The sequence below is a fragment of the Schistocerca piceifrons genome, chromosome 2 (genome assembly GCF_021461385.2).
Source record: "Schistocerca piceifrons isolate TAMUIC-IGC-003096 chromosome 2, iqSchPice1.1, whole genome shotgun sequence".
NCBI classification, from domain to species: Eukaryota; Metazoa; Arthropoda; class Insecta; order Orthoptera; family Acrididae; genus Schistocerca; species Schistocerca piceifrons.
In genome coordinates this window covers 739,110,720-739,125,605 of record NC_060139.1, presented here as the reverse complement: position 1 = coordinate 739,125,605, position 14,886 = coordinate 739,110,720, and the positions used below count along the sequence as shown (strand labels likewise).

The window sequence follows — 14,886 nt, the reverse complement described above, 5'->3', positions numbered from 1 at the left end:
GATGCAGATTTGAACTGTCATCCTCCTGGATGTAAATCCAGTATTACTGAAAGTAGTCAGCTCTTTGGGGGGCACTTAAATTGTTCATTTTAGCCTCATTTTTGTATAAATAAAATAAAGCTTACTATACTGATTAAAATCATCAGTTAGACTATCATGATTGCTGGTAATAGTTGTTGTAGCAGACAAAAGTCATTTATAATATTTACTTTGATCTTGAAATGCAGTCCTTTTTTCACATCCATGAAGCTTTTCAGCGATGTTGGGTTCCGCTGAAACATTGTGTAAATAAGTGAATATGGAAAGACCTATTTGTTCACAGTAGCACACTGTAATCTAATGTACATAATGTTTGGTGATAGTGATAAATTTAGGATATTATTGTGGATAAATGAATATTTTGCAACACTCTACAACAAAATCTAATAGCTTCACTTATAAGAATACTCAGTTCTTTATGTCATGACAGAAGTTATTCTATTTGACACATTCCTGCTTCCATTTGCAGTTGGTGTGAAGATACGCTACATATATGATTTTGGGTTTGAGTCCCGAACACGTGATGGTGAGACTAAATCATTTGCCATTCCCAAGAACAGCAAATTGGAATACAATGTCACACGTGCCTACATCCACCTCGATAATCTCTTCAATGGTGACAAATTATTAGGTATGTGAAAATTCCCTTAATAATAATTAGTAAGGTATTAAATCTCTCATATGCAACATGTAGCTTTATTCTGTATTATATGTTAATACTGGTTATGGAAGATTTAAGTGAAATTTAAACAAATGGGCATTCTATGAGAAGTTCAAACCATGGTTTTCCGAAATTACTGAGGGGTCTTAGGACATTCATTACAAATCAAAACTGTGTTAAACATTTGTCAGTGTGCTTTCTGGAATGTGACTTCTACCTGGAAACCTGCATTTTCCATTACGAAGTAGTTGTGCAAGAAGTTCGCCATTGTAAGCACAGGACTTGCTTAATTCTGCCTTGTTCAAACATACTTAGGAGCCTACAAGTTTAGTGCTGAGGTCATTCAAAGCAAATGAATGTCATATGAAAAGTAATAGGTACAACTAGTGGAGACAGGTCTCTGATTTTTAGGACTCCATTGTATATGAGAATTTTCAGACACTTACAAACCTATAGTTTTATAAGTTGGCAGTATGAATGTTTTGAATATGTAACTTATTTCATAGTAAATTAGCATTTGTGATTCACAGTTCCTATGCAGTTACTGACTGAGATTAGATCACCCATGAACATTTTGTGTATCAATGCATATAAACATGCATTTTTGAGAAGTTTCAGAAGCTGCCATTGTTCTGTGTGTAATCTAATTTGTAGCAAATCGGTATTTCTGATTTAGTTACTGTAGCAGAAAATCTTATTAACAATTTGTTTTAAGCATAGTTTACCCTTAAAAAGGAGTAGCCCTGTATATTATCTACATTTATCATAAATTAACTATTTCTGCATTTATTAACAGCTAGAAATAACCACAAAAAGTTTTAGTAAACTGATTCTCTTTGCCACAGGTTTTTCTGAGCCATTATAACTTTGAGCAGAGATGCACAGGAAAGTGTAGCCAAGGAGGCAGAGAGCAGAGATGTGTCGAGTTCGTTCAAGCATGGAACGATAGAACCAGACACGTGGAGGAGCGTAGCCACCTGCAGGTCTGGCAAAAGTTCGTAATGGTGCAGAAAATCTAACCCAAGCACAGGTTCATCCACATTGATGATGAGGAATGTCCAAGGAAACGTTGTGCTAGGTGACAAATGAAGCAACATCTTGATGGAGCCGTGGACCGTGATAGGAGAGTGATTTGCAGCGATCAAATCGTGGTTAGCAGGAGAAAGCATGTTGCTCACGTGCTTGGCCAGGATAACACTGACATCGACACTGGTGTTGATGAGACTGTGAGTCCCCGATGACAAGTCAGTGATGTAGAGGCGTCACATCGCTGGAGAAAGTGGTGTGGCATCAGACGGTAGACGCCATGAAGAATCATGGTGGGACGTGGTGCCTAAGCGTGCCTGCCAGTCTTGGTTGGGAAAGGTGCAAGGCATGCGATAGTTGTGGGTGGCATCTCTGTAAGTAGCATGGAACCAGCACAGTGCAGCTGACTGTGATGGGGCAGGAAGTTGTTCAGACTGCTGCTCGGGTGAGGTCAGCGACTGTTGGGGGGCCGCAGGCAGTAACTCCTGTAGGCCGCTAGGAGGCAATTCCTGACAGGCAGCTAAGGTGTTGAGGCGAGCGCGCTGGTCTCTGTCGGCAGAGTACAGAACTGAAGGCACAGGCATGCCAACTGGTGGTGACGGGGATGTTGTCTGTGACAGTTGGTGTCGGTGGCGAATGATTGCGTATGCCCGATCAGCCATGCATAGGCAAACCTCGAGAGGGTCTGTGAAGTGAGATAACAGGTGAAGTGGCAGATCCAAAAACTGTTTGACCAACCACAAAGTCCAAAGCACCATGTCTGGTTGTGTTTGATCTTCAATTAATGAATGAATGCACCGCCAAAGCTGCGAAGGTGTGAGGTCGTCGAGGTGCTCATCATGGATAATGTTGTGGATTGCCTCTACTTGAGAGTGAGAAAGGCGTTCTATAAGTAATGTTTTTGCCTTTAAATACTTGGGTGAGGTGGGTGGCAAGAGTATCAGATCACTGATGAGGTCTGGATGGGCATGGAGGTGGCTCACCAGGCAAACGAAATGTGCGTCATCATCTGAAATTCCATGGATATCCAGTAGATGGTTCACCAGTGTGAACTAAGTCCTAGGGTTGTCCTTTTGCAAAAACAGGCAGCTTAGGAAATCTGCCGGGTAACACATGTTGACCTAGCACTGGTAGGCGAGGATCTGAGTCGGCGGTGGAGGGAGCCCCAGACACTGGGAGCGCAGTAGCGGTGAACGGTGTGTCGCCCGAGGTCTGCATGGGGGGCAGCCACAAGCAGCACATGATGTGGAGTGAGCTGGTGTAACCAATGACACAATGAATGAGATTTTTCACTCTACAGGCAAAGGTCCCGAGTTCGAGTCTCGGTCGGGCACACAGTTTTAATCTGCCAGGAAGTTTCAATGACACAATGGATTCCAACTGCAGACCTGGAGGTGGGCATGGTGTGGGTGTAGCGGCCAGTGCTGTTGCAACAGCGGGAGGAAGGCAATCGTGAGGCAGCCGAGATGACCAGTGTCGCCATGACAGCGTGTGGGAGGGAGGTGCACTGATGTCAGGCATATAAGAATGTGCAACCCCATGCGAGTGATCGTTTGAAGTATAGTTCTCGAACTGCATCTGCACATCAAATCAACTGGAGGGTGACTGCTTAACTGGAGGGTGAAACACAACATCCTTCACACGATTATTATTCACAATGTAGGTGAGCAGTGTGCACAGTCTGGGTGGTGGGCCTTTCTGCGTAGTAGCATTTGGTGGTGGCCATGTTGGGCCGGCAATGGTTAAGTTGCCACTGGTGTGGCAGGGGCCAGTAAATTATTCACTTTTAACCAACTGTACATTAGGAAAACTTGTATATACGCAAGCACAGTTAAAAGGGTACGTGGAACTAGCACAAAATGGCACTGGTAGATCCATTGTTACAGAGACAATGTGGACTGGCACATGAAGACTGTTAACGATGAAAATAAGCACAAAATAATACCCAAACATGCAATGTTGAAGTCAGGTTCACCAGTGTGGTGTGATGTAAAACCGTAATAACACACTTTTAATGTAAGAATTAGCATTTATTTTGCCACTGAACAGAGTGAATACAGAAATGGATGTTGAACATGGCATGAGTGAACAAAGACAGAATGCAAAGCCAAAGAGAGTAATCAAAGAAGTGTCACTTTGCATCAGATGTGCCACAAGTAACAATTATTAACCCTACCATGTTCAGATCTATTAAATTTTTTAGGGTCTTATGTCGTGAGTAGGGCTAGCAATGTACTTTGCAAATCTGTACTTTCGATGAACCACTGGGGGAGCATAGACTTAAAACAGGTTTGGACTCTAGTAGATGCAGTGGCACAAAAAAATTCATCTCTATGATGTGCAAAAGGCTTCTTTAAAAGCTAAGAAATGAAAATGATTGTACTTCCATTTCTGTGTTTGTAATACATAACTCCAAACATTTCATAGAAGACCCACTGTAATCACTGTATGATGTTACGATGCTAAGTACCATACGAAGCAGACTGCTTTCAGTAAATAACAACAAATAAATCTCAAACCACAATCACACCCTTGACCTCCTGCACTCTAACCCAAAATGCTATCCACTGCACCAACTGCACAGCCATACTACTATTTGATGACAGAAGTACTTACTGTACAGTGTTGCCAGATTGCCAGTCTTAAACATCCATGTATTGACCTAAATATATGCAGGACGAAATTTTATAACAGATATATTTGTCATGCCAGAATGCAAGGAATCGCACCGCGAATTTTTCTTCGCCCTATGTGTGTGTGTGTGTGTGTGTGTGTGTGTGTGTGTGTGTGTGTGTGTGTGTGTGAATCACCTAACATCCAGCAGTGAGTCTCTGAAAATGGACTCTCCCGGAAGTTTGAAGAAATCACACTACATTCAGCTCTGTACAAAACAAATAGTCATACCAACAACTGACATGGCACATGAGCAGGAGACTGTAAATAGGGTGGAATGCTCCAAATTTTTGGGTGTGCATAGTGATGAAAACTTGAACTAGAAGAAGCTTATTATTGAGCTTCTCAGGCAATTAAGTGCAGCTACTTTTGGTCTTTCTATGATTGTTAATCTTGGAAACAAATGTTTCATCCTCTTGACATGTTATGTATATTTACATTCAATAATGCCATACAGAATAATTTTCTGGGGTAACTCATCACTTACAAAGCAAGTTTTGACTGCGCAGAAGTGAACAGTAGAATAGTATATGGTGTTCATCCATGGACATCATGTAGGTAAGTCTTCAAGGAGCTACAAGTTTTAACTGTGCCATTACAATACAAATATTTAGTAGTGAAATTTGTCATAAATAATCCATCTCAATAAAAGAATTATTCAAATGATTTATGGAACATGTAACTAATTAACTTTGCACATCCCTATTCTCCATCATGAAAACACTCCAAATGGTCAGATATACAAACCTCTTCCACAACGGAGGCAGACAGTCTTTTGAGCATGTGAATTTTGTTCATGGGATGTATCCTAGCTTTTCTGTTGTGTGTTTGCATATTTTCTTTTCCCATTGCTGACTGGCCTTTTCCAAGTTTTGCACTGAAGTCTTCCAGTAAGATTTTGGTACTGTTGATTATAAGTGAAATGGAAAAGTACAATCAAGTACACTGTATAGGATGTATCACAATTAATAGTGAAAACTGAGACAAGTGAAAATATAATAACTGAAACAAAATCATTCCATTACACATGCATGCACAAATGAGCAATTTGTGAGGTAATTGTGAATGTATAACTATGAACTGTCACTGACTTCAGTATGAATTATTGTCCTAGTTAGTATGAATGTATTTGAAATGTAAAACTTTCATCAAGTTTTTATATAACTGACCTCAAATTTCACCAAAGATCTATCTTAACAGAAATTCAATACTGCTTCAACACATTACCCTTTGCACCCATACATTATCAATGAGCTGTTCCATGTGTTATCGTCACACGTACATGCAAACCTGCACTCATATCTACAGTGAGTTTGTCCTCTAACACCCATAAATCATCCAATAAATCTTGATATGACTGCTCACTTTGCCACTGCAGTTCATCAACCTTACCAACATGAGTGGCGTAGACTTCAGTTTTGAGATGACCCTATATGGAAAAATGTAGAAGATTTAAGTAGGGTGATCTTGGAGTCCAAAATAAAGGCCACTGCTAAACACCCTAGTCATTAGAGACAAAGCACTTGCTCTGTTGGATTTGGATGAAGAAATAAATGTTTCATTGCCTATCCAAAGGAATCGTTTTGGACATTCTTGGGAGCAGTGTGTAAAATGAACTAAGTGAAAAGTAATAATAATATTATACAAAGTATGGATTGCTGCTCACTAGAAAGATGACACATTGAGCTACAGTCAAGTAGAATGAAAAGATGGTTACTCAATTAGCTTTCAACCACAGTGTTCTTCAAAAATGAAAACACATATGTATTCACACAACCAAGCCACCTCATGCTCATATAACTGCTATCTCTGACAGGGAAGGGAGATGTTTGCTGATGACAATTTATAGCTAACCATAGAAGTTGTAAAAGTTGCCAACAACAAGAAAACCCATAGCTGGGGGGAAGGGGTACCACGCACCCCCCCCCCCCCCCCCCTCCCCTGTGCCCTGAACATAAGAAAAAAATACAATGTTAGTCAGCTGCTTTTCTTTCAAGAAAATGATTTAAAAGTCAGTATTATGCAGGTTTTTAACAAGGTCGGAAGTCCAACTTTTTTTTGACTGCTTAAAAATTGACATTCATCTTCCCAAATATCAAAAACACTATGGGTACCCTTGGGCAACAATGTGTCAAAACAGCAATAACTTGTCTAATGCCTAGAATGGAGTTTTACAGTCAGGCAAAAATGTTCTAAACAAGATGACCACAAAATTTAAGGGTTGCAGCCTGTCATCTTTTTGCCATAATGTTTCAGCCATATTCAGGTGAGACTGGAGTCAGTCTGACTCAATGAGTTAGACTTATTAGTAAACTTTGATGTCATCTCACTCATCACTAGTTTCCCTCTCATGAATTCATTGTCATTCATCAGCAGTAAATTCAAAACTGATATAACAATCCTATTTCATCATTCCCTTTCCTCAACATTCTTTTTATTCAACAATGAATATTTTGAGCAAATTGATGGTGTCCCTATGGGTAGCCCTCTCTTCTCTCTCATAGCAAACTTTCTATGGAAGACTCTGAGGAGAGAGCACTTGATTTAGCAGAACTGAAACCAGAAGTCTTCTGGTGATATGTGGATGATATTTTTGTATGTGAAGAAGAACTGTCACATTTTCTGCAGCATCTGAATTCCATCCATGAGAATATCAAATTTATGATGGAAGTGGGGATGGACAGCTGTCTGCCATTTCTGGATGTCTTGGCCAGTCAGAAAGTGGAGGATCATTAGGACATTCCATTTACTGTAAGCCAGCACCTAAAGGTCTGTATTTGTAGGCATCTAGCTGCCACCAACCAACACGAACTATGGGCATCCTTTGAACATTAGTGTATTGGGCAGATGTTGTGTCTGATGTTGATGAAGACAGTTTTACAAAGGAGCTGGAAATCTACCATCAGTGCTCAAAGATAATGGATATTCTCTACATCAGATCAGCACAGCTTTAAAGAAGAAGAAATGTGACCATCCACAAGATCAAGAGCAGAAGGAACAGTTCAAGTTCAGGACCTTCTTCCCATATGTCAGCAATATTTTGTCAAAATTAGGCAGAATGTTAAGGAAACAGCATGCCAAAGTAATCTTCCTCCCATCTACAAAGACCTGTGCTCTTCTCAGTTTGGCAAAGGATGATCTGGGACTGCAGAAGGCTGGAATCTACAGAATACCTGGCCAGAGTGGTAAAGCCTACATCGATCAGACAACACGTACTGTGTTTGAAAGATGTGTTGAATATGATTGCCACACTCACCTTTTGCTGCACAGTAAGTCAGCAATAATTGAGCATTGTTCCTCCACAGGAGGTTCCAAGGATTATTCTGCCATGGAAATCCTTCTCAGATTAAATTATTAACAGTGAAAATACATTTAATGCAAGACCTTATTAGTCTCAATGGTAGCTTTCAAGGAGTAGGACCTGGTGATTTCTATACTTTCTTCACAAACAAAACATTTTGTTACCAGTGACTCATCATGTGACATCTAATTTTATTACTTTTTGACATCTGAACTTCAACTCATGTAGTGGCTGCCTTTGCACATACATTTTCATGCTAATTTTTTATATAAAGGTAGCAATGTGAACTATCAATCTCCAGTGCAAAACATGCAGCTGAAGATGGATGAATGGTGGTCAGCCAAAATATCATTGTGAGAAGTCAATATTATGTGGTTGCAATCCCAAAACTTTCCAGAATACTCTTTATAGCAGGAAAGTTTCCAGAATCCAAAATGACCACATAATTAAAATAAGAATTGGTAATCCATCAGGTAAAAGAGTAAAATTCATTGTGCACTCATTTTATAAATTATCTATTTATCTGTTTTTTGAGCTTTTAGTGCTCTAATTGATATCTACACATACATCCATACCATACAACCACGTCATATGACTATATTTACAGTTTATTTGCCCTGCATTTGTGTACAGAGCATGGGAAGAGTAGCTACTGAATTGCCTTGAAGCACAATGTAATTAATCTAATCCTGTCTTCGTGGTCCCTATGGGAGAAGTATATAGTGGACGAAATAAAACTGACCCAGAAAATATTTATAATTAGTCTGACGCAAGACTGACACTTGCTGAAGAAAACCAGAGAAGATGCTAGAAGTGGCCACCATCCATGATGAGCCAATGCTGTGCTCGATTTATTGAACTGTGAAATATGCATAGCAGCTCTGCCTGAAGGATAACAACAATAACATTTTCAGTCCTCTGATGCAGCTCTTCCAGTACGTGAGGATTCTGACCATTCATTTTTTTTTTCTCCAAGTAAAAGTCTCAGGGAGAGAGATCTGATGATTGTCCTCTCCTCAACAAAAACCTCATGCACTTGTGACGTGGTTGCTGAGGTGGTGTGTGCTGTAGCTCTGTCTTGCTGAAAGTATCCATAGAGTCATTCATCTTAGATGAGTTGATTCACACCTGAATTAAACAGATTCTGGTCATAACTGTTAGCATTAACAGTTTGATGAAATAATCATGTTATGATCTGTACACCAGATATTGTGCACCAAACATCAGTCTTGAGAGTATGTGATGGCTCTTCAAAGTAGTGAAGGGGACTTTGTTCTAGACTATCCTTCATTTGACAAAAGTTTTCTGGTATTTGAACTCCTTTCAGAAAGTGCCTGTTTTATGCCATTTTGCCACTAAGTTTTGCATTACAGACTTTGCTGGAGGTTTTACTGAAACACTTCCAATCTTAAAATTTTGGATATACATTCTGCCAATATTTATTCTGTGCCCCCACTGTGCACAGGGGGCTGTAGTATATTCTTAAATTCCCTAATGGTTTCTTGAAACTTTGAAAGTAAGCTTCCACAGCTTTCTGACATCTTTCTTCAAGTGTCTGCCTTTTCGTTTCATTATTTTTGTAACACACTCCTGTGAGTCAAACAAACCTATGAGCATACATACTGCCCTTTCTGCCCTTTTTTAAAATATACATTTGGTATCCACCATTACTCTTATTTGGTACGTCCTCCACACACAAGTAATATTTTATCATGGGTAGTAAGGGTGTTTAGTAAACAATCTTCTTTGTAAACTGAGTGTGTTTTTCCAGTTTGCTACCAATGAACTGATGTCTGTTATTTACTTTACCTATAACTGAGCCATAGGCACCTCCAAAGGAGGGCAAGAGGGCCCACTTTCCCCACGCTGCAATCTGGAGTACAGAGCTTTTATTTCTTATGTGATTCTCATACACTTCTAGAAGTGATTTTGTTTTATTCCACTACACCTCTTATTTACAATACAGGAAAAGATAGGGTGCTACTTACTGTAAAGAAGACACATTAACTTGCATTCAGGCACAATTAAAAGACACATGCATAAAGCTTTCAGCTACTGCCTTCATCAGCAAAAGAGAAACACACACCATTCATACTCACAAGCAAGCACACCTCACGCACACATACTGCCAGCTTCTCCAGCTTGGTTCACTCCTGACTCCTGCAATGGAACTACTTCTTTGTTGCCAGTTCCTCCAACCAAAAGCAACCTCATTCCAACATTGAACCACACTTTTCCAGTTCATACCACCATCCAACTGTAGTCTTCCTCCCCTCCCACCTTACCACCTGCTGGTCACCTTCCAGGAATTCCTTACCTCTGACTTAGGCTCACTGTCCTGCCCCAAGTCCCTTCTTCAGAACACTAACCTTTCAGTAGCAGAAAGAATAGCTGTATACAACCTCAAAAGAAATTCTGACCTAATCATCCCACCTGCAATCAAAGGCTTCACCACTGTTGTTATGAATTGCAGTGACTACTTGGCAGAAGGCCTCCACCAATTGTCTGGCTCCTCCCTCAATAAACTCTGTTAGAGTGACCCCATCCCAGAAGTTCAACACAACATCTGCTTCTTGCATAAAGCCTTAGACCCTTCCCATAAACTCTCCCCTGAATAGTTTCCCCTCCTCACCCCTCTGACACCCCACACACACACCTTCTAAATGCTACCCAAAATCCACAAACACAACAATCCTCAACATCCCACTGAAAAAAGTTTGGCCCTCCTTCACCAACAACTCCAACTAATTGTCCATAACCTAGTCTCTAATATCAAAGACACAACCACTTCCTCAATTGACTCCCCATCATCCACAGCTCTTTATCTCCTGTATCCTTACTCATCACTGTTGACACCATCTCCCTGTACACCAACATCCCTCATGTCCATGGTGTCACTCCTATTGAACACTACTTTTACCAACGTCCTTAAGACTCCTGATCCACTGTCTCATTCCTCATACACCTTATTAACTTTATTCTAACTCACAACTACCCCTCCTTTGAGGGGAAGGTATATGAACAAATCTATGGCATAGCATGGGCAACCACATGGCACCCTCCCATGGCAAACATTCCTAGCCTCCCAAAATACTGAAACCATTGTCTGATTCAGGTTCATTGATGGTATCTTCATGATCTGGACTCAGGACCAAGGCATCCTATCTTAGTTCCTTCACAACCTTAACACCTTCTCTCCCATCTGCTTCATGTGGTCCTCCTCAATGCAGTGTGCCACCTACCTAGACATTTACCTCTTCCTCTCTGATGGCTCCATCTACACCTCTGTCCATATTAAAGCGACCAACAGTATCGGCATTTCAACGTCTGTTGTCCCTTTCCCAACATCTCTCCCATACAGCCAGGCCACCTGGGGATGGTGTACCTTTAATGACAAGAACTACCTTGCTCAGTATGCTGAGAGTTCCACCAAGGCCTTCACAGACAGATACTTTCCCCCAGACCTAGTACACAAGGAGATATCCTGTAAGGTCCTCACACCCCCAATCATTTCACTACCCCTAAGAACCAGCCACAAAGGAGTGACCCCTTCATCAGCCAGTACCACCCCAGACTGGAACAACTGAGCTACACTCAATCCTTTGCTGGGTCTTTGATTACTTGTCATGTCATGAAATGAGGAACATGCTACCCAAGATCTTTCCTACCCCTCTTAAAGTGGTGTTTTATTGCCCATCCCCGTATCACACTCAATTTCAACCCTTTGTCACAAGGATCATATCACTGTGGAAGACCCAGGTGTGAGACCTGCCCAATCCACCCACCCAAGACTTCCTATTCTAGTCCTGTCACAGGTTTATTCTACCCCATTAGGGGCGAGGCCTCAGTGTCATTTACCAGCTCTGATGCAATCTTTACTCATCTTTTTATATTGGTATGACTACCAACCAGCTGTTTACCAGGATGAATGGCCACCGCCAAGCTGTGGCCAGGAGCAAATTAGACCACCCTGTGGCACAACATGCACCTGAACATAACATGCTTGATTTTAATGGCTGCTTCACTACCCGAGCCATCTGGATCTTTCCATCCATCAGCAGATTTTCTGAATCATGCAAATGAGAGCTATCCTTACAACACATTCTCCACTTCCTTAATTATCCTGGCCTCAACCTCTGGTAACACACTGTCCCCCCACCCTCCATTCAACAGTTTCCATCCTCTCTGTCTTATCATCTCCTCCATCTCCTCTCCTTTCTCATATCCCACCCTCTTCGTTTGCCCCCCTCTGCTAATGCACCAGCCCAACTTTGCCCCCCCCCCCCTCCTTTCCTTTTTCTCTCATTTCTTCCCCACCTCCCTGCCCACAACTTCCTGACACTGTGCCTGTTGGCATTCTAGTCCCTGTGTACTCCACCAGACAGTGTTTATCTCTCTTCCACCCCCAACACTACTATCCCTTCCTTGACCCCTCCAGAATGCTGCTTGTATCCCATGTGATAATTGCATTCTGGTCTGAGCTGCCAGAGTTGGCAGTCATGTGTGCATGAGGTGTGGTTGCTTGTGTGTATGAACGGTGTGTGTTTCTCTATTGATGATGAAGGATGTGGCCAAAAACTTCATGTAAGCATCTTTTACTTGCACCTGTCTGTAACTTAATCTGTCTTATTTAAGGTAAGTAATAATCTATCTCTTCCTAAGTTGCTAAACAAATGTAAGTTAAACAGCAGTTGCCCCCCTCCACCCATTCCCCAGCTCCCTTCTCCCTACGTCTTTCTCAGGAGAAATTTCTGCAAACACCCATGAACAGAGCATATGTGATCATTCCATTTCATTTACTACAAATTTTAACATCCAGCATTTGTATGAGTTGACTAATTAAAATACTCACTGATATTGTGATCACAGGATATAACCTTTTTTTTGCTTTGCAAAGTGCAAAGTCTTACATTTCTGAAAATTTAAAGCAAACTGCCAATCTTATTACCACTTTGATACCATATCAAGATCGGCCTTAATATTTTTCCACCTTTTTGCAGAAGTACATCATAGATATCTGCATCATCTCTGTGAATTCTGAGGTTACTATTAATATTATCTGCAAGGTCATTAATAAAAACCATGAACAGCACAGGTCTCAACACATTTCCCTAGAGCACACCTGAAGTTACTTCTACATCTGTCAATGACCATTGTGGACCACTTATACTACCCTTCTTGTAGACGGGTGTAACCTGCTCTTTCTTTCATCTACTGGACATAGATTTTTGTTTGAAAGATCTACAGTATACTATAATTAAAGCAGGGCTTAACTCAACAGCAAATGCTTCATAGAAACTGGGGGAGTTTCCACTGGGCCCTGGAACTTCGTTCCAACTTAGTAATTTCACCTGTTTCTTGATACTGCCAAAACAAATATCTATGTCACACATCTTTGCAGCAGTGTAAGAATTACATTGGGGCAGTACTCCTTTGCCAATGGCCTTGCTGCAGTGGTAACACCAGTTCCTGTCAGATCGCCGAAGTGAAACGCTGTTGGGCTGGGCTAGCACTTAGATGGGTGACCAACTGGTCTGCCGAGCACTGTTGGCAAGCAGGGTGCACTCAGCCCTTCTGAGGCAAACTGAGGAGCTACTTGATTGAAAAGTAGCAGCTCCGGTCTCAGAAACTGACATATGTCCAGGAGAGCAGTGTGCTGACCACATGCCCCTCCATATCCGCATCCACCGATGCCTGTGGGCTGAGGATGACACGGCAGCTGGTCAGTACCTTTGGGCCTTCATGGCCTGTGCAGGAGGAGTTTAATTTAGTTTTAGTACTCCTTTATTTTCCTTTTAAAGAAAGGTTTGAAAATGGTGTGCAAAATTCCTGTTTTTGCTTTGCTACTCTCAGCTTCAGTGTGTGTCATCCTTGAGTTCCTGGACACTAGGTTTGGTGCCACTAGCAGCCTTTACATATGACCAGAATTTATCTGGGTTTTGTGGGACATCTTCTGTTAAAACTCTGCTACAACTGTCACTGAAGCCTATCCCTCTCTGCACAGCCATATGCATTTGATTCAGAAGCTGTTTGTTTTCCTGTGTTTTGTTTCACACTTAATATGCTGTATTGTCTATTTCTTTAGAAGTTTCTTTTCAGTGACTGTATACTATGGAGGGGTCATCCCACCATGAACTGTTGTAGTAGGTACATGGGATGATAAACTACTGTTTTTAATTTGAGCCATATTTCTTCTACGTGGAATTGTCCAGAGCTAAATGTTTCATATTGTTTGCTGAGGTATAACGCTGATACCTCTGTACATAGTTTCCTGAACAAATAAACGCTTCTATTTGTTTTAGTTCCCTTTATAGTTTATCAATAATTACTGCTGTAACTGTCTTATTGTTAGTAATACTAGTTTCACAATGGAAGTCCCTAAAAGGGTAAAGACTATTTGTTGCCATTAGAGCCAATGTAGTCTCTTCATATTAAATACTTTTAATACCTCACTTGAAAAATACAAAAGAAGTGTAGCAAAAGACAGTCATATACCATGTTTCATACTAGTCAATGAGTTTCCAGGCCAGCTGCCAGAGATACTTTTGATTGGCTTTAGCAATTGTTGTTTGTATCGATGCTCCATGGGAGTAGATGGTGAGAACTTCTTCGCTCAATAGAGGCACCTTTTGAGTAGCATTATTTTATTGCAATTTATAAGTCTCAAGTATTGCTTATCATCACCATGTATCTGTAAATAAATATTTTGTATTAAGAGTTATACAGGTTCCAAAAGTATGCGTGCTATTATGGCTGAATTACCTGAAGACACACATGTAAGTAGTTCAGATGAATATTGCCACAGCCATTCTAACATTGATGACCCTAACATGATAAGCTTAAGGATACCAGAAGAAGGTAGTTGATAACAGGATTTTCAAATTAGTAAAATGCAATACTCTGTGGGCACTAACACTCTGAGAATGTCACAACTTGCTGTGTGATTGTCCCCATTTTGACCTCATAACCTGGCACTCTGGTTGGCATAGGTGGTTGTTAGTTTTCATTTTGCAGGAATAACCACAGATTCTATGGTGTTTGCTCTAGTGCTCAGTCAACTCAACCACCACAATGTGGCCAAGTTGAAGACATTATCACAGCACCTGCTGCACAGTATTCATAAAGTAAAGTGAAGACAGTGGTGATTCAATGGGTGTCTGCATCACAAGAGCTGCATATGCATCAG

General features: G+C 41.0%; 1 protein-coding gene across 1 annotated transcript in view; it reads left to right on the top strand.

Annotated features, from left to right (window-relative positions):
* LOC124775062 (protein takeout-like) overlaps nt 1-14,886 on the top strand; it is a 187,945-nt gene that overhangs the window by 163,925 nt on the left and 9,134 nt on the right. The window contains exon 5 of the mRNA XM_047249857.1: nt 509-670. Within this exon, the coding sequence (XP_047105813.1) occupies nt 509-670 (162 nt within the window). The remainder of the gene's footprint in view (nt 1-508; nt 671-14,886) is intronic.